The sequence below is a fragment of the Dermacentor albipictus genome, chromosome 3 (assembly GCF_038994185.2).
Source record: "Dermacentor albipictus isolate Rhodes 1998 colony chromosome 3, USDA_Dalb.pri_finalv2, whole genome shotgun sequence".
Lineage (NCBI taxonomy): Eukaryota > Metazoa > Arthropoda > Arachnida > Ixodida > Ixodidae > Dermacentor > Dermacentor albipictus.
Window position 1 is genome coordinate 70344584 of NC_091823.1, and position 27078 is coordinate 70371661.

Sequence of the window (27078 nt, forward strand, 5' to 3'; positions counted from 1 at the left end):
ATACAAACACGCAGTCGGCGTCATGCCATCGCCATTGTGCCATCGTCATCATTTCATCGCCTAGATTCCATTGTGACCACACCTTCGTTTCGCTGCAGTCTTCATTTTTTCGCTCTCGCAACTGTCTGGAAATTTCGTCGTCAGTAATTACGCTGTCTATCATGTCTTCGTCATCACAACGTCGCGATCGTGCAATGATCGCCATTTCATCATCACCATGCCGTCGTTATTACGCCACCAAATACATTCTGTCGCCGACACGGGATCAAAGCATACTTGCGTCGTCTTGTAATCATGCTCGTCATTTGATGCTGGGATTTCGGCGTAGCTTCTGAGCGTTTAGTATATTAATATGAAAAATTTAATTGCATCAGAGTTGTGATTTATGTTGTTTAAAAAAAAATAAACATTGCAAAAGATTACCTCTTGAACAGCATGAATTGTACGCACCGGGTTATTTGCATAGTATCTAAAGAACCGCTTCTAGAAAGCTTCGCTTTGCATCGATTCCAACATGTGTGTTGTTTCCTCATATTTTTTTATTGTTATGAGAAAGCTTATTGAACGTAAAGTTACTTAAACAGAAAAATGGCTCAGTTTTAAGATTCACAACATATGGTAAATCAGTTCTGTGAAAGTATGTAAGGTGGAAGAAGTTTCATCAAAAAGAACGAATTGTCAGTCATCCGAGAGTGTCCCTAAGCTAAAAGGAAACCCCACATGGGTTTCTCAGAAATAAACCTTCTCAAATTAAGAAAATTTCCCCCGCTACAGGGATCGAGCCCGGGAACCGACCGTTCCCGTGGCTTTTCATAACATATGTGTAAAATATAAAACATACATCGAGAGGGAAGTTTCGATTTTCGTGAGACGTGTGTTCCAACAATAAAAAATATGCACCCCTCTCGCGCTGTGGGAATGATTTTATACGAAGGAAGTCTCTGATCGCAGCTAATTAGTCCAGAAACCCACTTTAGCTCTTCTGCAGTACTTGATGGTGACAGAGTTTAGATGCGCTGCACCTGGCTTAGTGCATGTGAAAGCGCGATCAACACTCGCGTCTCCGCTCTCCCTCTCGCTGTTTCTTTCGCTACCCCTCCCCACGTGTTGGGTAGCAAACTGGAAAGTCTAGTTAACTTCCTTGCCTTTCTTTCCTCCCATCTTCTTCACTCTCATTTTATACGAAGCATTCTGTAGGTTGTTGGCTTTGTAGCATCGCTTAGACAGGGAAAAAGCAAGTAAATCAAAGGCAGCAAGGTCAACAACACGATCGTCCGTTTTGCTACCCTATACACGGGGTAAGAAAAGGGGGTTTAGAAAGAGGACAAACGAGGAGATAGTCTTTTGCAGAGCATGTTTGCGTGAGGTGAGCAGTCCACCTTTTTTATTTTCCTGTGTTACCCTCTGCGTGTAGAAACGCCCTTCCACACTCTATACCCGCCGTGGTTGCTCAGTGGCTATGGTGTTGGGCTGCTGAGCACGAGGTCACGGGATCGAATCCCGGCCACGGCGGCCGCATTTCAATGGGGGCGAAATGCGAAAACACCCGTGTGCTTAGATTTAGGTGCACGTTAAAGAACCCCAGGTGGTCAAAATTTCCGGAGTCCTCCACTACGGCGTGCCTCATAATCAGAAAGTGGTTTTGGCACGTAAAACCCCAAATATTATTATTATTATTCACACTCTACCTCGGACAAGTGGGAGAAGTCTCCCAGAAGCTCACTACTCGCCGACCAGCAATGGGCTGCCATGGTACTCTCTGTCGGTCTCCACGTCGGAGACGCCCGCTACGAGCTATGAACGTCCGGCAGGACCGTAATAAAGTGTTCCAGTCCAGTCGCTCTACATACGCATCTATAAACATTATGGAAGGGCACCAAGGCTTTCGCTTGTTGATTTGTGTACCGCCCATGTTGAATGTGCCTCGGTTGCGCGTTGCGTGAATTGCGATTACTTGTTATCATCTTCTCAGGGACAACCTGTCTTTCCATGAAGCCATATGTGAATCACCGACTACTGGGGCAGAAGGACTGAGGGCGCTGTTGCGCTTACAGTGCAGCCGATAAGGGCACGTCGAGTTCTGTCTGCAGACGCGTGGCTAGTTCATAGTTTCTTGTCGCTCATTTTTGTACTTGCAACTCGTTTTTATTTATTCTTTCTACACATTCTTTAGACCATTCGCGTATTTAAGAAGCCTTAGACCGCATCCTTCCGCGTTGAATTTACTAAGGGGGTGCTTTTGTTTACATGGACATCTAAAGCCACAAATATTGTGGAAATGGCACCTCCCTGATATGAAATAATGCCGATACGTGCCAAAACATACATATCGGCGCATATTAGGCAGGTTGTTTTACCCTGAGACCAGCCAATACTAGCGGACGACTCCCTTAACCAGCGACTGTGAACCATATATATGTATATATAGGGCTGTTATTACTGATTTTGGCTTTATTTTAACTGCATCATACTTACAGTTTATGCGTTCCACAAAGTATTATTAGACAAAGCTATTCTCCCATAAACACTCATTTATAGATCACGCAAAAAAGGAAATGTTCTTTGGCGAAAATGCGGGTGCCATCGCTGACAGCGTCGGTAACTAAGCATGGCGGTTGTTTAGACTACTGGACAGTTTAGTTAAACTACCTGCAAATCTTTCCTGTCCTCGGTGCACCGCACGCACCGTCACCTGTTTGCCGTTTGAGGTAAAAATAAGCAGTGTATACGCGGAATAAGAAATCCGTTAGCGTGATGCAAGTACGAACCCACCCATCCACATAGCGAATGCGTCTAGTAGCCTTCGGGAATGGTGACGCACAGATGTTGGCACGACAGTGTGTGTCGGCTTCCCGCTCATTGTGTGCCCACCGTGCGAAGTGAATAGTCGTTGATTTCAAATTGCTAAGGCCAGAACCGAATTGTAAAAGCAGTTACCTGATCGTCAGCTCACTTTTCAGTTCAGGGCCGCTCGTAGCGGGTCCATGAAGTAGATGGTTCTGCTAGACCTAACCTTCAGTGAACAGGGTCAACATCGGCACAAACTTCATGTGCACGGCTCGAAAGGACTGAAGTTTGTGCATTTAAACATCGAAAGCATGTCCCGATTCATCTGGTGCACGAACAATTATATATGTAAGCGAAGGCGCTGCGGCTATCGCTTTGTCGGGTCAGTGGCCGATTGTGCATACATCCGTAGAACGATGATCATTATGCAAAAAAGAGGTGAGGCGTGCAGACAGGACACAAGAGTACAGAAGTTGACAACACGAGCGCTGACTATCAACTGAAGGGAGCACTGAGGTGAAAAAAGAAAGAAGACACAAAACTCATCTGCGCATGCTCAGGAATGGTATCATGAATGATACTATTCATGATGCCATTCCTGAGCTTGCCCAGAGCAGTTTTGTTTCTTTATTTTTTCCTCTCTTTTGCATAATGAATCCTTACCAACTAGCTCAGCTTTCTGTCGTTATAACGATGATCAGTACGCTGATTTTACCGGTGCCGTTGAGACGAAAGTCCGTCACACTACGAGAAGTCGCGCTCGTGGGTTGCGTCGTTGTCAGCCAGGTATTATAAAACGGGCTCAGCGACGCACTGCGCTGAATAGTCCGCCAATCGTAGGCGTCGGCGTCTTATAAGGCTCGTGTTGAACCCGTGTTGCCACGCCTTAAACGAGTACGAGCGGTCAGGCATGTGCTGCCACCACGAGCGAGAGAGCCGATGCTGCAGGAAGACTTCGTCAGCAATGTGTTGCTTGCGAAGTGCTGCCTCAGTGTAATACAGGGGCCTTTCGATAAATTTGCTAGCTGTAAATGAAAGGCAGTTACACTCGCGACTCACGTCGCAGTCCGGACGAAACCCTGGCCGCGTTTTGTTTAAAACCTGGAGTTCCAGTCGCATGCTGCGCACATTTTCCGCACCACACTGACGTAGAGCTTCATGTAGCTACAGGTGGGGAGGAGGAGGAAAGAGAAAAGAAGAAGCTACAGGTGAAGTTGTAAAACGGTTCACGTACGGCACGAGTATATGCATAAATACGCCTCCCTGCCCTTTTTTTCTTTCTTTTTTGCAAGGGACTTGCCTTTGAGATAAGGCCGCGCGGGCGACCCTTCAGAAGCGCTTTGCAACCTAATCCGCTAGATGCAGGGCACATGTGGCGTCGTGCCGTGTGTGTGTGTGTGTGTGTGTGTGACGGAGCACGAATGAAACACCACATCCGTAGTGCACCTTTATCGCACGTTTGCGTTACTTCAGGGTGCCAGGATGGCGTTACATGCAAGAGAGACAGCTTATGGTGCTTAAGGGTGCTCTGGAGCCTTCAGGTCCCTCCCCAGTCTTTGACTATGACACTTCCTAGAGTTACTTTGTCTGTAAAATATTTCAAACGCATCAATAAACTGAAACGGAAACTGAAGCGTGCAAGTGAAGAGTAATACGAAGTATTTTTCCCAGCGGCGTGTCCCATGCCCTTGAGTACGTCACGTAGTGATAGTAAGCTACGGACATCACTCCGCTGCTTCATGTGCATGCAGTCAGGAATATATTTTTATGTGCTAACACAACATCGTATTCGCAAGATTGAGTTACGTGCCTATAGTTAGAGCCAGATGACCATAGACCGCACCCACCGTGAAGGCTCAGTAGCTATAGCTGAGTAGGTCTCCCGGCTGTGGCAACTGTATTGCGATCGCGCTGCAATACAGAAGTGTTTATATATTTAGATTTAGGTGTACGTAAAAAAGAACGCAGCTAATTTGTCAAAATAAATCCGAGGCCTCCAGTGCAGCTTTTTCTCATATCCTACTGCGCAGTTTCTGGACGGTAAACCACACAGTTTGATTCGACTTCAAATCGTAGATCATGCGGAGGCCGGCAAGTTGTTCATGGGTGCAGCCTGTTTCGGCAACTACTTTTATTTCGATAGATTGTAAGAAATCGCTTTATATATCCATCCATGCAATGCATTCAGGGAAAATTATTCAGTGCTGCGTTGATTTTGAAGATTCTATATAAATTAAGAGTGGAGTTATGAATTCAGCAAATTCTATGGTTGTAAGGGGGTGAGCTGTGTACAGAATAAGACGGTGTCAGTCGTTATAGTGTGTGTCATGCGTAGCCTCCGTCATACATAGCCTGAACACGTATCAGGCGCAATTCCGTTTTTCCTGTGGATGGTGCTTGAGATATTTATTGGGGGTGTCTTGGAGCTACCCTATCGGGATTCTACTGAATGGCAATTGACGTGACGTGAAACTCAGGTGATCGCCTTTGTGCAACTTTATCTCGCTTACCCGTCACTACTTTCACAGCGAAGTTGTTAGACTCTCATTGGTCGGCACTGACTCACGTTGACTCTCGTTAGACTCTCGCTGGTCCTGTCCATGGGCAAAACGTGGACCCATCCTGGAGCTTGTGCAATACCGGGCCGACCCGCGGCGGTAGTGATGCACGCTTTAACTCAGCCACGTGAAGCGAAAAGTGCACACATTCTTTGGAATCGCACATATGCAGAGAAGACGTTACCATGATATTTGCAAATATGAGGGCAACGTTTACTTTGCGATCATGCTAATTTAATTTTTTTCTGACACAACTTACGCAGCCGGATCCTTAACGAGTTTTGTTCACGTTACCGTTGGTAACTGTGGACAACAGGTTCTCAATATTTCATTTTTTAAGCACTCGGGCAAGATCGAAAGAAATGCATTTGATTAATCCACGCATTAAAGAAACGTTTTATAACGTCGTCACTATGCAATTTCAATACCGAAAGCCTTATACGTGATATCTATACAAAGACCATAATGGCGTCACAAAGAAGGCGTAAGAAACAATGGCGAGGGTATGTTAAGTATACTACGCAAAGCCACAGTACAGTTGCGCGTTTCCCTTTGACTACTGTTTTCCCTAAACCGCGAAGCATGGCTCTGTACAGCCGCTACTGCAGGCCGGTGTTCCGCTTATAGCGTGTCATCTCGTGTCGAGCTATCCGCTGCTTCAAGCGCTGCGAACCAGAAAAGGCCGGCGTGCTCTCGTCCTATAAAGCCCGCGGTGGTGTCACCGGGAAAATTCAACGCGTGAGAATTCTGCCAGCCGCCCCGGTGTCGAGCTCTCCTCCTCGCTCTCTATGCGCCTGGCACATACGGAAGAACATGGGTGCTCGAGCACGTGTATGTATATATAGGAAGAAACAAAATAAACAACGAGAAAACATTGCAGAATCGGGAAGAAAGATATGTTCGCCCATACGCTCGTGCATTCTGCCAGTTCCTGCCTGCCTTAAAGGAAACGCTTTCCCCCCTCCCCCCTCCTTTTTTTTTGTGACCGATGAACGCCGCCTCATAGAGATGGGGCTCCGCTGGCATTTTTATTAGTAGTCTGTTGTTCACTACGCAGGTTCTTCCACAATGCTCGAAGTGTGCCGGCCTCGGTACAGAATTTTGTTCAGGTATTGTTCGCCAGTTTGTTTAACTCTCCGATGGTATGTAATAGATATCGTAAGCTTTTCGTTATAGCGCAACGTTGAATTACCGCTGTCGTGGCTCCAGCATCCGGTTTCTGTTGACACTGCCATCAGTGCCGTGTAGCTAACGGAAGGTACACTGCCTTGTCGAGACGCGTATTTCCAAGCCTATAGCGTTCCTCTATTACGATACGGTAAGTGTCAAAGTTTATATATATGGAGAGACTCTGCTCAGTAGAGCTGCCGTTTTGTATGCAGCAGTCTGTCGAAGAATATGACGCCTTTGCGAGGCTGTGTACTTGGGGTGGTAGAATGCTTCGATGCATGAAATAGAAAATGGGCACTGATCAAAGATTACTTCTCAAAATTCCAGTTTACATACAGTACTTCACGAGTTTGATTGTCCACAGAGATAGTGCAGTAGAGGGATAAGAGATAGAGAGAGAGACAGATGCTGTTTTTAACGTATTTGCCTGGCTGTCAGCCTGGCATGCTACTGCAGGTGCTGGGATCCATACCTGTGTCTGCTTACCAAGAAACGTATGCAGCATCATCGGGCTCAAGGTTTTCTTGTAGAACGATGAAAAAAACATTATTCGGATGTCACAAGTTGCTTAGATCATGATTGATCTTGTAAACAATATAATTTTACTTGGCTCTGCGTGTTGGTCACGAAGAAAAAAACTGAACTGAATTGCAACGGAGTCAGTGCTTGAAGCGTGTGTTTCTGTCTTTTGTGTATTCACCTCGCGCTTACAGTGACATTGAAAACCAAATAAACACTCCACAATAACACGCTTTCGCCATATTTTTTACTCATTTCAGTTCCTGTATATCAACATTTATTTGATCTCGTGTTCCTATGAAAAACTTGGAGAGTTGCCCGTCAAGAAACCCTAAAAATCCAGGTTGAATGCTGAGATCCCGAGAATATAGAGGGAAAATACACTTTCACGGATACTTAGTTTTTCTATATAAAATGGATGATCCGTATCGAGCTATAATCGATACCGTTCCGATATCATGAAATGAACAGCAGCACAGCCGTTTTAGCCGCAGAAAGTGGAATGGGCCGGCGGCTCTATACCGAACTAAGAAAAAATCGCTCAAGAGCTTTTTTTTCGCCTACGAGATAAATTGTTTTCCATGTTTCCATGCCTTGAGAAATTTGTTTTTAATTAAATTTTGGACCCGTTGGTTCTTCTTTATACGAGGAAGAATAGCCTTCATTGTGGGCTCATGGCACCATTCTCGCTGTTGAGGTTAAACACACACGTATTGAGCACGACTGCCTTGGTAATCGAGTCTAAGTATATTATGGACGTCAGTTAACTGCTCATCTATGCGAGTATCATCTATGCGACAACCAGCTATGCTCATTTATGCTTCCACACGGGGTTCTGTCAGCATGGCAGAGCGCTTCAAATCAGCAAAGCGTATGCGCAGGCTTATGGTCCGATAGATTGGAAACTCATACGAGAAATAGCGAGAGTAATACTCAGACGGGTTCAATGTGTTCAAATAGTGTTCCATGAGTGAAGACGCCAGTGTGGTCACTGCTTAAATTTGTGCACGGCTAAGATCATGTTTGGGCTACGAAGCAACGCTTTAGAGTAGTACAAGAGCAGACGACGACAGACACGAGCGCTGCGAACGGATCCAAATTAGCACACTTTGTATCCAGTAGCGGTATTCTTGATATTTCGTAATCGCATTTGCGAAGCAATTTGCCAGAATGCCTGAGATGAAAGCTGCCGTACATACGTTACCACGTCCCAGTGATAACATGCTTTCCATGAATAGTGGATTTTTATCCTGATCCCTCAATCACAAAACTTCTGATTAGACTTCGCCGAAAGTGAGGCGGGGACATAGAAGCTTGAATTTTGGTCAGGTGGATAAGAGCTTTATGGGTGTTGTCTTCCCGTACATCACCCCATGCGTGTTTCTATTATACTACTAGATTTTATCAGCACGTACAGCTTTAGAATTTTCTTCTTTCATGACCACCATAACATGCGTAGACCGCATCTTTAAGAAAAGGATTCATCCCCTCTCCCCCCCCCCCCACCTCCTACACACACGAGCACTTTTTTTTTCTTCTTCGAAGCGATGCATACCGTGGTCGATATTAACACATTGGCAGCGCCTCAGAATATATTAGTCTGGGAAACTTGCTACTTGGAAATATTCTTAACGTACAAAGTTGTAATATCAGAGTAAGCGCGAAAAAATTACTGAAAGCAACCACGGCGGCTATTGAAGCACGCAAAAGTTTTTCCTGGAGTTATCGGCTTGCTTGCAGAGAATGTCATTTGAGCACCACCGTTCATGCTTATTTTAGTCTAACAGAACGCGAAGCAATGTGAGGTATGAACAGGATAGTATCAAGCGACTCTTCCATCTTACATCACATTATTTTGCCCCCCGTTCAACGACAGATAATAAATATGAAGCAATTAAGCCAGCGACCCAAAATGCGAGAAGCGAGTTCTATGGCTCCCCCTCCCACTCCTCAAAAAAGAAAGAAAGAAAAGACAAGAAGACTGTACGCCAAAGCTATGACACACGGATGGAGTTTGATTTGACTTCTTAGTTCTAAGCACACCATATAATTAGTACAGAACATAATATCTGCATTAGGTTCTGTTAAACAGAAGCTTTTTGCAGCTATGTTCTTTGGGTCACGTGGCCTGTAACCGAGATATTTCGCTCCGAATATTTTAAAACTCTAGCAGTATTGCCACACTGTATTGAACTGGAAGAATCTCGCTGCAAAAACTATGAGACAAAAATTTCGCTATTTAGTGGGCGAACGTGTGCCAAGAAAGACAAGCAATTCCTAAATAACAATATTAGTGGTGAGGACAAACGGTCGTGTAATGTAACCTAGAGGTAACTCCATCTGATATTACAGCGAATCTGTTATTCCGACTATAGAAGCGCTCGACAACGTTATATGCCACTTTTCACGCTTTTGTGAAAAGAGCTAGATAACTAACAAAGTTTATACTTTGAGAAAATGTGGCCACCAAAATGGGAAACACGCCGGCAGACATTGAAAATATCATGTAAATTAGAGGTAAATGAAAGTTGCCGCACTTTCAATTACGGCCTGTTTAAAGGCGTTGTACAAAACGCTACACAAGTTTCAGCGCTTTCCTGAGAGGACTAGAGAAGCATAGAGTTCATTGTTTCAGAAAATGGGGGCCACACAACCGGTAACACGTGCCAAAAGCTCGAACAGTGTACGTTAGTTATGTGCTTTGAAAATAATTACTGAATACTTGTCTTCACCCAAACTTTGTGCGTTGACAAAGGCATGTGGTTACTTTAGCCCTGTCTCCTTGATTAGCTATGGGAGGCACGGCGCCTTCATTTCGTTAAACTAGGAACCATGTTGCGAGTGACGAGCGATTAATGGTTAATCTGTGCAGGTTAGTTATAGCGCTCGACGAATGTTACTTGTCGAAGTGGTCCACTGTGTTAGGCTCAGATTGTCCGCGATGTTTCCCAGCATCATGCAGCAACAACACAAGATAACTTCAAGCTCAGCGAAAATAGGGGGGAATATAATGTGTAGTGCGTTGTGAAAATTTTCTATATTCAAAACAAGCCTTACAAATGAATTTTTAACCCTTGTTCTCTCGCTTTTTCCACGCGTGATAGCGAGGAATGTACCTTTTTTCTTTGGTGTCCTCAATGAATTGTACAAGCCACCTCGTTTAAATTCAAAGAAGCTAAAGGGAAGATCTTGGGTTGTGTGTGCACGAAATTCAAACTGAGTGGGTAATTACGGCTGTTGCAATAAACTACATATCTGTGTGTTCTGAAGCTTTATCAGTTTGTTTCATGAGAAGCGAAATATTTGGCCAACTACCCTGGTGTAGTTAAAAATGGCAGCAAGACAGAGTTCAACCAAATTGTGGTGAACACTATTGCAAATTTGTGTGCGAAGTTTGAGGCCTGTTTCACAATTACTGCCTTTGTAAAAAACACCTTTAGCAAGTTTTTAGCTTTTTTTTTAAGCTTGATGGGACATTTCTTTAAAGGCTGAAGTTTTCATGGACTTAAATGTGCAAGAAGTAGGAAACAATAGACGACGAATTCACATGAAATAATGAACTCGCCATTTGCCAATGTGAAGATACAAAAGAATCGTCTTCACAGCAGCTGAGCGCCTTCATGGTTGACGAGGGTACTTCTATAAAAAACACACAATTACAATTCTATTGACAAAAGCACATGCCAAAACTGCGAAAATGTAATAACCCTAAACATGTCTACACGATATGCGTAGTTTAATGTTGCTCTCTGCATGGTATTATAACGCGTTAGGGTAAACTTATATATTCAATAGCACGCATATATTTTTATTTTGAGCATTCCTAAGTATTCTCCTATATATTTCTTTACTCCAGCCTTTTCATCAGAATAGAACACTCATTTTCTTGCGTAATGTGCTGAGAAGTGGCATGGTTGATCACTGCATCAAAACTTATGTCAAGAAAAAAAAAAGAGCTCTTTCAACTCTTTTTGCAGCTCCATCGGCTCTGAGAGGTGTGAGCAAAGCCGTATCGTAAAATTTTTATCCCCTCATTAGAGCCTAAAAAGAGAATAATCGGAACCAGAATCATGTGAGCGTCACGTTGTCAACGTCCCTGGATCCAGTCATCTAAGAACAAGCCATCGGTGAACAGAATGGTACGTACTTCGCTTTAAAAAAGATGAATGTGCATATCTGCTAACCTTCACAAGTTTTTTTTTCTTCTGAAGAATTTCTTAGACCGTTTTATATGCAACCAAATGGTACACCCCTAATATGTTTCATTCCTGTTTTGATGCATAGGATTTCATCGGGTTCCTTGTGCACTTCTGTCTATTTCTACACTCATTACGGTGGCGTTCAAAGGTGGCATACATTTGCCGGTGAAATCTCTGTTTTGTACGTTTTAGAAGCAGCCTCTGAGACTAGTTTCAAAGGGCAAAAGTTAATGTCCTTTGAGACACTTCTGTCTGGTTCTGTAGACTTTGCTCTCACTCTGTACTCTCAGTCGCATGATTCATATGCTATGCAAAGAAACTCATTTGCAGGTTACTTGAGTGAACAGTCAGTGTATGTGTCACTATACACGGAGCCGACGACGTATTTGGATATAAGAAGTAGGCCTAATCATGGAAGAAAGTAGAGAAAAAAATGTATGCATGATCAATTTAAACAGTTTGACGTTCCGGGATGGGCCCATAGCCTTCAGCACTCTAGTCCATTATCTTTGAGGATTCTTTTCTGCACGCTATTTCCGCTTCGTGATTAATAAGAGCGTCTCAACTTTACCCTATTCGTCAATAATAAAGACAGCCTGTATGACTTAGGGGTCTGAGAATGTTCAAAACTTTCGAATAACGGACAGGGAACTGTGCTATGTGATTCGGTTATTGAATCGAACACTCACTGTACGTAAATACGAATAGATTTCGAATAGCTTTCGCATGTTAAGGAATTGTCAACTTTGCTCAAACGTAAAATTGGCGCGTACGTACGATAAGCTTTACTGCCGCGGTCACAAGAAGCGTAAAACATATGTTACGTACACGTACCAGGTAACGTTACTCAGGGGGCCATATTCTAGCTGCTAAACCACTATCATTTGTGCTCTCAGACAGACATGGGTTTATGTACTAACGATATATTTCTTCCTAAGGCTCTATTTATGCTTTTAATGAGCAAATCTGCATAACGTGCATTGTGGGAGCATAAACTTCCTAATGATATTAATACTATAGGACGTGAACATTGTCTTGAAATAGTTGTAAAAAGAGCTGTTAATTATTAGAAACCAATTCAAAGAATATTCAATATAGCATTCGATTCATTTAGCTTCTGGCACTACTTGATTTGTATTCAAGTTGGTCTTAAAAATTACTATTTGCCCACCCCTATTTATCCGTGAAGTCATGTTTCCACAACTTATGTAATATGTTTTTCCCCACTGAAGCAATCCGTAAATATTTCATTACATACAAGCGACAATCAGGACACTAACTGCATGCGACATTGTGGGGCACGTTTTATTCTTATGATATATAACACCAGCCAAGGTCTCACGTATTTCAGCTAAATTTATTCGTAAACGTTCGCACATATAAGAAACACGATTTTGAAAGACGGTGCTCAACAGTACGTGTTATTTTTGTTCGAATTCTTTAATTAGGTATCACGTCTTAGCATTTTGTCTTTTTTATTTAATTTTTGATGTCCAACAGCATAGGCCAAATATTTTTGCTCCAGGAAAAGATGAATGTGCAAAAATTCTAACCATGCAATTTTCTATAATCAAGGGGTATTAATAATATGTTACACATCGTAACAAAAGACACACAAAAAAATACTCTTGCCTTACACAAAGACCAAGGCTTAAATGTTAAACTATTTTGTGCATCCTAAAAATGTCCGTTTGATCACAGCGATGCTAGTTGTCAACGTAATAAACCAAGAGGGGTGGAATTTACAGTTATACCATAGAAACAGAAAAATGTGGAAGCAAGGAAGGAAATGCCATAAGGATTTTAGCAATTGTTCTAGGTAAAGAGATGTAATCGTTTCAAACATACAAAGTCTGCAAGTTTTCTTTGTTATCGGCATGCAGTATTATGTACGAAAAATAATTTCTCTTACCATTTCTTCTGATGACGTATTCAAGAGAGTGAGCAAGAAAAATCCGAAGTATGGGTTCGGGAGAGTTCCAGTCGTGAGAAGATGATATCCCAATCAGAATTCACTTGGATATACCTCGGAAAGAATAAAGTCATGAGATTTCTCTCCCGCAGTTTTTTAAGAAGTGGGACTGTTTGCTTCACAAAGGACGATGAATGTTTCGTATGCTCACTTATCAGCCAGTTTCTCAACAGTGCTTCAGGTAGATGTTCTTGAAGCGGTTGTCCTCATTGGAATTATTGGTGAACAAATGTTAAGCGTTGAAGTGGCGCAGTCTACTCCTGGTGCTCCGAGCAGTGGCCGCAGGCTCATCTGTCTGCCCAAATAGCACTTCCCTACGCCGAAACCTATGCGGTCTGCATTTTCTGTCGACGGTTCAGTTCTTTTAAAAAACAGTCGCCTTTATGGGTTGAAGTCTCCTTCAAGAAACAGGACTTGGTCCAAATGGAGTAATAACAACGACAAGTCCTCAGGTCCGTCCTGGAATGCCTCATGAGTTGTGGGCTGTTCACCAACAAGTCGCCAACACTTCTTCCTCAAGAGTTAACAACACCGTCAAGAAGGAAAACAAAAACAGTGCGCGCGCTTCACGGAGGGAAAACTAAGTGTCGTCGCACTGTCATCTCGATCTGAGCAGCGGTGCCAGGTCGTCACGTCACCTCACACGACCAGGGACGAGTTATCTACATGCCGCCAGGGGCCAACAGCAGCAGCAGCAGCGAAGGGAGTTCTACTCTCGCTGAGGCGTCCCAACTACGGGCGCTCCTCTTGGGCGCCGCTCGAAGTCTGAGAGCGGCTGGTCCGCCTGTGCCGAAGGAGCACAGGGCCCGCCTCCTCGCAGGCCCCGGGTCCTGGCGGCGGCATTCGAGGAGAGAGGGCGCGGCCGTCGCAGCACCCCCTCCTTCTCTCCGCCCTTCTCTCGAGTCGGCTGCTCGCTTGCGACGCCGTCTGCCGGAGTGGGTGTATCGAATGGCATCGGATTTTACCGCGCCCGGCCGTGCAAACGCATCGCAGTTCCACCGCCGCCGTTTACGCCTGCGGCTTCCGAAAGCGCGCTAATAAATTCCGAGCCGCGACGAGCCAGCCTGGAAGGCGCTCCCGCTCGGGACGCTGCTCTCTTTGTGCCTCTCGTCGTCGGTTCGTTGAGCGGCAAGGAGGTGGCGGTGCGCGTAGTCGCGCGGCAGAACTGTAATTTTCGCTACGTCTTTAGCACCCCACCTTTCTTTTTTTCAGCTTCGCGCTATTTCTTCTAACATGCACTTGCCGCACGGCTAAGAAGGTTATTTAAAGCACGTCTTTAACCGCGGAAGGTTACACGCGATAATAGAAAAGAAATATTAAGACAGCATGGTGAGGACGGGCACGAGCACACATTCTTACCACCGCAGTCGAAACATTCTTTATAACGCCTGAATAGGGAATCGTATAAATTTCTGGGTCGTTTGCGTAAACAACGTTCTTATAACGGCGCAGCTTCGAAATTACGATTTACGATCCAAACGTGCTTTCTATTAAGGACGGCCTGCCGACAGAAACCTTTGGTGAAACACTGATTCCAATGTGGCTTCATTTTTCTTTTTTTTGTGTATGTTTCACCGTGTCTATTTTTTTTTTTGGCGTGTTCCTGTACATCTCCTTTTTTATGAGGCACGGTGTTTTCGAAGTTTTATTAAAGGTCTATTGAAAAAAATTGGAGGACGCTTAAGCTTCGCCTTCAAGAGTGGGACGCGACAGCGTTCCCGTCGACCCGCCAAGGGGTATAAGACAATGCGCTACGGCACAGCAATCACTTACGATGCGCCCCGCATCGGACTTAGCGCCCACCTATCACGCGGTGAGCGTCAAGCAACGCAGCGCAGCGAAACGAACCAAAGAACTCGGTGTCTCGGAGGGGAAACGATCTACGCGATCTATGTACGTCGTGATCGGCACGGGCAGAGAGATAGATAGTAATCTAAACCGGAAGCACGGCGAAGCGTCGTCAGGGGAGAGGGAGTCCCGCGACGCGCCTGGCAGCGGTCCCAATGCGCGCGCGGCGCTCCTCCTGTCGGGGCAGCGCCGTACATTGAGAGGAGGGGGTCTTCTGTGTTTGCCGCAAGATGGCTCTGCGTGTGCGGAAAGCGCAGAAGAAATGCAGCGGAAACGCACTTCGCAACTCGTGTAATTGTGACTTCTGTACGTTACATGTTCATAATTACCGATATACACCGCAGTATAACTTTCCACGGCTCGTTTCGAAGGCAACACCGCATTCACTAGAGGCGCGTTTGCACCGCTTGGAAGCATCGAACTCGTGGCTGAGTGGTAGCGTCTCCGTCTCACACTCCGGAGACCTGGGTTCGATTCCCACCGGGCCAATCTTGGAAGCTGCTTTTTATTTATGAAGCGCCTGCCGTGATTTATCGCTCACGGTCAACGCCGCCGACGCCGACACCCGACGCCGACGACACCGGCTTTTCTGCGACACGAGCTCCTTAACGCTATCGCGTTAAAAAAAAGATTATATAAGCGGTCGTCACAGGAAAGGCTTTGTTTCAGCAATTTAAGCACCCAACAAAAATTAATTGAAAGTGATATGAACGACTTGCGTTATGCGTTCTCCCTCTCTCTTTTTTTTTTCTGTCACCAGCCCTTGTCAATGAACATGTCATCAAGCTCTTCGGAACTCCTCAGACAGATCTTTAATCTCTATTACGATTACCAGAAGGACGCAATCCTGCTTCCGGTCGCCGATCCGATGTAGATAACGCTCCGAACTGCTCTCCGGAAGTTCTGAACGCTTTAAGCATCAGGGCTTTCGAGGCTTCGAAGGGATTATTCGGAATGCTGAGACTGTGAGAAACGCTTTGCCGCGAGGTTGCCTGAAGGTATGCAAGCCCCTAAGCAGGCCTTCTCCGCCAGTAATTAATTGAGATTATGGAGTCAGATAAACTCCACAGTGGCGCGGAGTGCGATGAAGAAAGAACAACTGGCGTTTCTTTGGGACGCTTGTATAGGCCCTAACTGTGCGCCGTCAGTAATAGGTGTTAAACGAACTTGAGAAATATTACCCGGTTTCGGAAACCCAGAGACGCAGAAACAGTTCAGTAAAATTCCCTCTTTGGCTTATGCAAAACAGCGAATGTGTGTTGGACACTGGAAAAGCTAAAGCAAAAAAAAAAATAGAATAGGTCGTGATAAAGTTGTCACTGAGCTCGATAAAGTGTGTCGGAGGCATTGTTTGTTTATTTTGGGCATTATTTACAGTAAGCTGAATCGGCCAGATATTGAGCTGCGTAGCAAAGTTGCCATCGAAAAAAACAAAAAAAAAAACAATGAGCTCCAAGACACAGGTAGCTTGCACAAGCACAACGTTTCCAGAGCAAAAGCTGAGGTAATATTTGTTGAATATATATGTAAGGGCTCTAACGTACTTAAGTTTGGAATAAATCGGGGTAAATCTTAGAAAAAGAAATAGCAAGCAGCGTTACATATCCAATCCAAGAGATAGCGTCTGAGCGAAGCTGCGATGCATGCAGCAGCGCAGAACGAAATTTGGTATCGCGCTAAAAACTTATTTAGTTACTCTTAAGCATGAAATCTTGTCTGTGCACGCGTGTGTGAGTGTGTGCGTGTGTGTGTGTGTGTGTGTGTGTGTTTGTGTGTGTGTGTGTGTGTGTTTGTGTGCGCGCGTGCGTGCGTGCGTGCGTGCGTGCGTGGTCACTGGTTTGTGCAATATATGCATGGAACATAAAACAGGAGAAGTAGCTCAGTTGCCGCACGGAAGAAACTCGCATATAAGCGTTGGCAGCCTGGGCTGCGGAATTCCTTGCGGCCACATTGAGCTAAAGAAACATGTCTCCTATATTTATTTTCGACCAATATTCATACAAATAAACATTGCCATTTGTTTTTCCTCAGGCCTTTTCCACTTTTGAGAAACTCGTCTCCCTACAAAAACGTCATGGCAACCTTACAGCCGAATGACCAGTAACATAGCCCAGCACAGTATTCAAATGTTCTCACACACGCCATTCCAGCTCGTGAAAAGTAGAATAATATAGCTAAGTATTCCAGTAACGCAAGCCATGCTTCTTTCGCGCGTGAAAACCACGGTTGTTTAAAATGGAATCCCTGACCCCTACTTTCGGTCAAACAGAAATGGGTGAAAAAAAAAGAAGACAGCTGCAAGAAAAATGCACACAGACTGCATGCACACCCGCTGCCTCGCAAACTCTCCGCGAAAGTGGACATTTCGAAACTGTCGCGCGACGCTCCTTTTTCGCGCGGAAGGCCCAGTGGTCAGTGGCGCCTGGGCCTTATCATCAGGCGGTCGCAACGGCTTCGGGTGCCTTCAAGCCTCTCCAGAGTAAAACGGGGCGTTGGCTGCCCGATGTGCGATGCTTGAATGGCCAGCACGCGACGCCGCGCCGCGCGCTTTGCACCCAGCATGCCCACGACCCCGCTTTATTTTCCTCCAAAGGCCACAATTTCGACGAATTTCCTTTTGTCCTTCGTGAACGCTTTTTTCTCTGCGCTTCACTCATTCCCGGGCACCGGGCGCCTTCTTGTTGCAACGACTTGTGCCGCAATTCCTGCGTGAAAAGCAGCGTTTGCTGCAGGCCCTCTCCATTCCTGTCTCGGCACCCTCCTCTTAGCTTTACGACCTTTCACCCCCTAACTAAGAATCTCTCTCTCTCTCTTTACGAAATGCGTGTGCTTTGCAGGCCTGGTGCGACCAAGAGGCCCCCTTTTCCTTCCACTCTGAAGCGTTTGAGCGGAATCTTCTGGCTCACTGACCGCCCGGAACGGTTCTCCGTTCGCTTCATCCGCCGTCGAACTCATTCGCCACCTCTCTCCCTCGTTCTCTTGTTTGCCCTCGTCAGCCGCGGCGCGTTGGCGCAAACACTGCCTGTTGCGGATGCAGTGGCCAGAACAAGCTGAACGCGAAGGCTGCCATTACGACTTGCAAGGCTCTGGAAAAAAAGTACGCGGCAAGCTGCGCAGATGATTTCTCTGGCGAGGCGTATAAATATGTTTATTCCGAAGTCCACAACTCCATCATCACTGAGTACTCGGCGCGTTAGCATGGTCACCTTTATGTATGTGCAATATAAATTGATATGTGATATCACGAGCATGATTATGCTCCGCTAAGCTTATCAATGACTGAGAAGACATGACGGAAATTCATCTCTTGTAGTGTCAGTCAGGCTGGTGCACTGCTCATCGAAGCTTTTTTTTTTTGCACAATTGTAGGCTACGTAGTGCAGTAGAAGATTACGCTGGTTTATTTAACGGCGAAAACGGAAGTCCATCTGGCGAAGGCTTGAGTGAGAGCCAGCCCGTTTACCATCGTGGTTATTTCTCCACGACAAGTCTCGGCGGTGCCTTCGGCGCACGTTGGCACGGATGACACAAAACACGAATAAAAAGCACGGTGTACTCTTGACAAGCCGGTGTTCATTTTGAAGCATGCAGCAGAATTATTTCTAGGTAGCCTGTGTCCGAATTCACAAAGCTTTGCATTTGTAAGTGCTGTTGGCTGCTGGCTGGCTGCCTCCGTTATTAATATGTACACATGCAACATCGCGGATGGCTGGCATTTCCTCTTACAAATAGTCCTAGTGCAAGAACATTTATTTAGTTTACTTGAATACGTGCCCTATACACTTCTGGAGTCTTTACAGAAGCTGTTTTCTATTTAGGTCTGAAATGTGTATGGGAAAAGTAGCTAAGACAATTTTTCTAACAAACCCTCTGGTTGAATAACGTCCCGCCAGTAAATCATGGTCTCTACAGGTGGTCTCACATAAGTTGCCTACGCCCAATTAGACGAGCTCCTGCATATATTATTTGTCGTAGGCGCCAGAAAAGTATGCTCTAAATAACTATCTACTGGATACTGGAATAATAGATCTACTTGATCCAGCGTTCCAATTTCGGAAATTACTCTGTACCGGGCCCTTCCACGATTATTCTGTTGGCTTATCAGCGCTAGCACGTTTTCAGAAGCAGTATCCTTGCTTGCGTCAGCACGAGCTTGTTGTTTTTAATGTTCTTCATCAATTATGGGAGGTGCTCACTTTGTTGAGTAAGCTAAAAATGGTGCAGCAAAAAAAAAAAGAAAAAAGAAAGAAGCAGCACAAGAAAGAAACGAGAATTGCAACATGACAAATCACACGCATAAGTTCTTGTTGATGGTCGCAAACGGTTAGGTTCCTCCACCTGTATACACCTTGTCGGGTTTGAACCGCATGGTATGCAAAGTTATGAGTCGGCATAAATATTTTTACCGCAATATCCATGAGAGGATTTGTGTCTGTTAGCTAACTAAATTGGAATAACGAAAACCTGCCCATGGAGCTTTGGAAAACTTGTTGGGCGAGTTGGTGCATATTAGCAAACTGCCCATGGAGCTTTGGAAAACTTGTTGGGCGAGTTGGTGCATATTAGCAAACTGCCCATGGACGCTCCTCCATCCTCTCGATAAAGTTCATGTTCATGTTCACAGCCACTCTACGATACACACACACACACACACACACACACACACACACACACACACACACACACACACACACACACACACACAAATATATATATATATATATATATATATATATATATATATATATATATATATATATATATATATATATATATATATATATATATGATTACTTTCAATGTAAAGACAGAATGTCTCTCGCATTTGTAAATGACACCGCCTTCTGCGTATGCGTTATCTCATGATTTTCGGTTCGCAAAGGCGTCTATGTATCAATGTTTTGGATTTGTTTTTTTTTTTAGAACTAAACCTGCGAACGCAGACAACAATTAGTGTTTGCATTAAAAATATATTCCGGGAGTACTCGATGTGAGGCGAGGCTAATTTATTGATAGGCGCCTCTACTCTCCAAGGGCGGGCAAGGCGTCCTTGAACTGCGTTATCCAAAGCGCTTGAGTTGAATGTTTGCTCACCTAATGATCTACTTGCGCTGCAAGCTGTTTGTGCCAACGACAAAACGGAGGACACTTTATTTGATAAAGGCGGAGTTGATTGACTCAGATCTCACTGTTTTGAGAACACACGACTGTCGACAATTACCGAAACTTGAGAATCGTCATCGTTGGGCGTTACGAAGAGACGTTCTACTCTAGCTGTCTTGTTTACCGCTCTCTGATTGCTCTCGGAGCTATTGATCTTGTTCAGAGGATGGGGGCTGGCTGTAGAAACGAGTTCGACAAAGTATACGCAGAGGCGTGCTCTAAACTTAATGAAAGTTAGTTGGCCCAATTCGATCGCAAGCAGTTTGTGTTTCTTAAGCTGTTTCTTGCTGAGGCCTTAATGGACGTCGGAAACAGTTGCGCGTACACGTGAGTTCTGGTTTCGACGAAGTGTTATACGAAGTTTTTAGTTTCTAATATCTGTGAATTAGCTTTTATTCAATTGACCGCATCCTGTACGTACACCCAATATGAACTTGGCTTAGGCTTCATGAGGTACCGAAACAGAATTCTTTATCGCATGTCCTTTGCTGATCAATCTTGTCTCTCACTTAAATATGACACATACAGTGGGCCACAGATGTTTACAGCGCATAGGTACCACGACAAATTCAAAGCTTGTATTTGTGAAAGCGTGTCCCTTCTAATTTATTGAGTGAAGGGGTAGGCCGTAAGGGCTGGTACGCCCTCGGCTTTGCGCGTATTCAGCTTTTTCGCGGAGCCCAGATACCTTAAACATTTGTGACCTAGTGTGTGCCTGAAGTCTCTTCGGAAATTCGAACTCAGCTATTTATTTTAGAACGTAATTTCACAATTTTATCATTTCTTGTACAAGACATACAACTTCAAAAAAAAAGGATTATGTGTGAGTAACCATGCTCATTCTATGGACATATTACAGTCAATCGTAAATTTTTGGGAACTATACTTTTTACAACCTAACAAGAAGCTGCGCTTCCCGTCACCGGTGGTATGTCCTCCAAATCGTGTCAAGGATAATTGTGTGCTGTTTCAAATTGACACTGCGGGACACGGCGACACGGCTTCTTAACGACGATGGAGTAAATTATCAACGACGGAGTAAATCAACGACGGAATAAATCACTATGACAACCACTTTTTCTCCCCCGTTGGAGCATTTGCTCTATTGGATTTTTGAACTAACCCTGTCGCCTGCAGATCTTCACATTTTGTCACTTGGTAGAAGTGTGCTACAAAGCACACCACATTTTACTGCGCATTTGAGCATTCAACTTATCGGAACCTCTGCATGTAATTTTGTCTAGTTGGCACATCGAAGGTTACGTTTCTAAATATACATGTGGCTCCATTCCTGGGCTATTAGTGTTCTGATTACTTAGATAAACAGAAGTAACTGCCTTCCTCCAACGCTTTTTAGCGCAATTGTTTTCATGCGAACATTTTGAAACCCCACTAGGGTGAGCTGCCAGCTTGACATGTTGCTAGTGAATAAGTGCGACAGTATGGGAACTAGATATACTGAAGCACCCGATATTTCAAAATTTGAATGAAATGCAAAAAAAAACACTGAACGAGAGACAGATAAGATAAACGAGAGAGGTAAGCACAAAGAAAGCAGAATGAATTACAAGCTGTCGCAATCGCTCAGAGTTGAGAAAGCGATATGAATCCACTTTAAACGTACACTTAGAACTTCGCGGAAACTTGCAAATATATGCATAAATCATGCGTGATGAAGAGTCAGCGCGTGACCTGCGAAAAGCATGAGTAATCTCCGCTTATGCTAAAATGTTTAAGTCCACAGAAGAAAAAGAAAGAAAAGGGATTAACGCGGAAAAGTTACCTTGCCCGGATCCCAACATGATTGCACAGATATAACAACTGCATGTTGCATAGAGAAAAATGTTTGTCCTTTTTTTATGCCTTAAAACAGAAGGCATAGACCAATTAGGCGTAATGCGAGCTTCCGTTAAAGTTCTCGGCTTGATACACGCGCACCACTTCATGCTGTTAAACTGCCGACCTGCGGCCTCCCTCTTGTGTTCTGTGCTCTCAATCCTTTGAACCCGAGTCCTAAAGAATCACGCGAGAGGAGCCTCCATTGTACGCGTGTGTGTAGCGCTGACTTCCTACTTGGAAATGGTGCGCTGCATTAGCATACGAGTCTTCGCATGCGTAATGTCTTTCTCTGCGCTTTTCAGACAGCTGCGATAGTCGCTGATGATGCGGCACGTAATCGCCTGCTACTCGTCGCCCTTATCCTCGGACCGCACCTCTCTCGCAAGGATCTTGAAACGAGGAGAGCGTTAGCATGACAAAGGAGCTTTATTCCGAGGCTCTTGAAACGCGGCCACTTGTTTTAGGGCACGAAAGCTTTTGCGGAGCCACTAACGCAAGTATATATACGAGACTTGAAAATTCGCCAAGTGGTGCAACCAAAAAGTGGGGAAAACTTAATGAAAGCGTAATGCTTTCTATACCATTTTTTTAAAACGATGCCCCCTCCCTTTTTTTTTCACCCACTCGCCGCACTGCATAATGCGGAAATGAAGTTCTATGCAAGTATGTTGGCCAGGGTTGATCATTGAGCATTTTTGTTTTGCATTATTGAGGTATTCTTCACCGCGATAGACGAGAAAAAGTGTGTGTGGTTCCTCTTTCTTGTCCTCCTAAAATACGCTGAAAAATCCCTCAATAATGTCGGCCCTTTTCATGCAGACACTGCAACAGCGACTTACAAAATGCATTGGCCTTGAGCCATCCTTCATATTCGCTTGCTTTTAACGCGAGAAAGACGTAGAATAAAGCGTGTCAGACAATTTCCATGTATCGATCATGCAGCGAAAAGGGAACTACTACGATATAGAAAGAGTTTCGAGAGCTCAGCCTGATTCATCAAGGGATGGCATGTTCCACAGCGCGTTGTTAATGGAAAAGAAGGACGATAAGACAAGAACGATGATTAATTTGACGTAGGCGAAGACGGTGAATTGGGATACGTACGTAGAAAAAAAAAGAAAAATTATCTTGAGCAAAAAAAAATTATGGAAATTTTGTGTTGTTGAATGTTTCCACATAGTCTCCTCATCTGATAAATTTTGTATGTTCCATTCGCACTAACGTTTCCTGTGCGAGATGCCCTTGAATGTCTCTTAATATTTTAAGATGCCGACTAATTAACGAATAATACTGCAATCCATCGGGTACTGAAATAATACTACATTACTCAAACATGGTGTTGATTACCCGATTCGTGCTGAGGTCTGTCCTCCCGACGTTTCATTAATTCTTTTCTCTCTCGCTTAAAGAGAAGAATTGCCGCCCCAAGTGCAGAAATTTGTTGATGCGCCTTCACTTGCCCCCTCCAAGACACTCGCTATTATGCTGCTGTAACTGAGTTTAAGCTGCGATAGGCGCCTATTTGGCCACACGTCAAGAATTGTTTCGATGACGGTTTTCCAATTAGCGCTTAGCTATTTGTAACTTGTCTCCTGTTCACGAACATACAGCCTTTGCAAGGCTTTCAGTGATGGGCGCTTCAGCAAATTGTGATACTAGCTCTATAAATTAGTATACTCTTTCCTTAAATGGTGGCTCGTGTATGTCAATATGCGGCATCTCTTTGCACGTATCCGAGAGACAATTTTGACGAAATTGGGATTTGTTTGTTTCCTATGTTTCTTCCTTTCCTCTTGTCACCGAAGGCAATCACGGCCCTAAAACCTGCGATACTATGTGCTTTGCGCATATAGCACTATCTTTAGTTTCATTTCTGACACGTGAACATCATATGTTCGATCTTTGAAAAAAACGAAAAAAGGCAACTTTCATCATCAGGAGACCAAACGCAGTGCTACTGCAAAAGAACGTACTGGAAGTTCCAAAAGAGCATACAAACTAGGCTTCTTTTGTTACAGAGTTCCAGCAGTCACCACTTGGACAGTACCAGTTTGAGCCTTTTAATACAATTTCAGGGTCGAAATTTTTAATGTATCATATTATCCCTGCTTTCATGACTTAAATATTCTTAGGCTGCTTAAACCGGTTGATTCATCTTTGGAGGCTTGGTTTGTAAAACACAAGAAGGAGGGATACTGGATGTAAACAGCCCAGAAGCAGCCCAGACTACAACCTAGGTCGAAGGGGTGCACTTTAGAGAGAATCCTTGGCATTACATTGCAGAAGGTATGTGCATTTGTACATCTCTGTCACTTTTGAGCGTTCAAGATTTTTCAGTAAACCTCAGAACACACTGCGACCACGGCAGTCATATGAAACAGAAATATAGAGACATCTCCTGCAGTAAACGAAAGTAGCCAAGTTAGACTAGTAGTAGTAGCCCACTATAGGAATTATCAGGACAAATATCCGAATGGAATGACACTGTTGAGCTGCATATCTCGCGAAACGTAAGTAAGAAGATACACAATTTTATGCTTTTTATTCCGGACGGACCTAAGTATAACCAAAGTGCAGTGTGCTGGCGCAAGCCATTTCTTGCTGTGCTTCACTACGGCGAGAAAGGCCACCAGAACGATTGCACATGGACGAGACTACAAGGTCCATGTTTGAAACTGGTATAGCCTCGACTAGAAAATGGAGCGAGTGATTCAAAAAAGAAAAAAAAAACGTACTCCAAATGTACCATGTCTGTCTTTTTAATTGTTTCCTCAAAGAGGCCACGGAGCCGTCCCGTGGTGAAGAAAATTTATTCATTCATTCATTTGCTTCCTCTGCCGTGCTCCACTTTCCGCGAAATTCGAACTGGTTCTGTGTGTGTAGGCCACCGCACCAGCCGTCCTACTTTAGGCATCCTTTTCTTTAAGGCTATAGGGAGAAGAAATACCGCATACGTGCATGTATAACGACCATCTTTCAACTCACAGAAACATAGCGTCTTGAGATGAAGTTGTGTTCATTTTGTTGAGACATAACTACGAGAAGAAAAACTCAGGAAAAGTGTGCTCCAAGATGCGCCGAGTTGCGTAAATGTAAGCTGCGTCGATGTGGACATTGTTTTATTAAATATCTGCCCCGCATTCGCTAAAAACGGGCCACTTGACCTATCGGGAGAGGAAATGAAAAGCTCAACGGGGGAAGGGGTTTGGAGTGACCCCTTTGCCCCTGTGAGAGTGCTATTTTATATGCGAATTTCATACTGTTGTCACACGGCGCACTTTCGGCGATCAAGCCAGATCGGCGTCGAATTTTTCGATGATTGATTCCACCCTGTCGCGAAAGAAACAAATGTTATACTGGTGGTTTGTGGCCAACGAAGTGCCCAGCGATTGCCACGCGATATACTATAAGAGTGCGTTGCTGCCGGCACTTCTTGCGCCAGCAAGAAGTGCCGGCAGCCATGTCAATCGTCAAATCAATCTGACCAATCATAAAAACAAGCACAGTGCCCACATCTCCAGTGGTGACCCTTGAGCCCAATACACGGATCCTTGGATTAGTGGTTCCGCACATTCCATCTCAGCTACAACTATGGTAAGACCAGCAGTAATGCGTACTCCTGAGGTAGAAGCTACCTACCACGAGCGTCAGTGAGAGCTGGCTCGTGAACGGGCTTGTCTTCGTAGGGCCGACCCCAAGCTGACCATCAACAGTTACAACACTACAGTAATACTGCATTACATGGAGTAACACTCGGTGTAACTAATAAAGCTTCGCTGTTCGACAATCTTCACGGACTGGAAGGATTGGTGATTTCTGAAGCAGGTTATTTTATTGGCTCAAGGTTACCACTTGTGCCGCCCTTAGGCCATGGTGCCAACAACATCTGCTGCGCTGATTACAAACAAATAAAGAAAACAAAATAACATTATAGCCCGCATTACCGCCAGGTATTCACGGGGGCGGGCCACTCATCACTATAGTATGCAGAACAGTTTGGATAGCTCATCTTCTTAGCAATGATTCAGGACAGGGTGATTCTAAGGATATGCTATCTACTGGCAACGTCTGAATATGTAAGAACGTATAGGCAATTTTGCGCTAGAGTAGGTCCTTCTAGATAGGGGTCTATTGCGATTTGTTGCTGTGCCGTTGTGTAATGTTGTGCCGTTGCTCACCCCTTCCGCTGTAGATTTCAGTGCCCAGTAAATGATGTTCAAAAGCTCAGAATATCTTGTCTTACGAGAAAATTAATTCACTGATGGCAATGTGTTCGGCATCGTTCTTCATTTACCATATATTACAGCACCTGTATTTGTTATACTTTGTTAACTATAAGTCACAGCACGAGACAAATGCGACTTTATCTATACTGGAAATGTGTGTGCCTTTTGATGTGAGTATTCAAAGACGTAGAAAATTACTGAAAGTTCGGCGAAGCACATTTCAAATTAGTGGACTTAATCCGTGTACTTTAGACGGCACAGTGTAACACGCACAACGGGATCCTTTTGTTGAATATAATACACGTGTCATCTAGATTGTACCCTGGTTTACAGACTGGTTTATATCAATGACTGCGCGCCTGCGCAGTGCTTGTCACTTGCCACATAGATTCCTTAACAGAATTGCTAGAGGATACACAATATTTACTGCAGTTCAGGTCGCCTATACGCACCAACGGGAGAGGCTGAACCCTATCCGAGCGGCTAGACGCCATCTTGGCAGTGACAGAAAGCAGCCCGCCGCAGCCACTCTGGGGCTTTTCTCACTGCCGATGAATTCGCTCGTGTTTAAAAAGCAATTGAAACCAATGGTTGTGGTTGTAAACATTTATTTGACATTTGACAGCGACCAATTACCTGGCTGTTGTTATCTTGTAGCACAATTTCAAAACCACGCACATGTGTCGACACTGTTGTTTATTCATGCGACTAGGTTTGTATGGTATGTCGGCAGTGACACTCAGCATAAGATATTTTAAGCAGTTACAACATTTACTGCTCAGGATATAAACGATCGC

The 27078-nt window shown here is 44.4% G+C and overlaps 1 protein-coding gene across 20 annotated transcripts in view; it reads right to left on the bottom strand.

The window, feature by feature from the left end:
* The window catches only part of LOC135914317 (guanylate cyclase soluble subunit beta-1-like), a 969460-nt gene that overhangs the window by 89038 nt on the left and 853344 nt on the right, over window positions 1–27078 (bottom strand). Inside the window, exon 1 of one of the 20 annotated variants that reach the window (XM_065447114.1) lies at window positions 13146–13763. The exons of 18 other annotated variants lie outside the window; for them this stretch is intronic. In XM_065447114.1, coding sequence (XP_065303186.1) covers window positions 13146–13148 — 3 coding nt within the window. In that variant the 5' untranslated portion in view covers window positions 13149–13763. Of the gene's footprint in view, window positions 1–2937; window positions 3008–13145; window positions 13764–27078 lie in introns of those variants that run through there. One more of the 20 variants, XM_070535572.1, reaches the window with a different exon arrangement.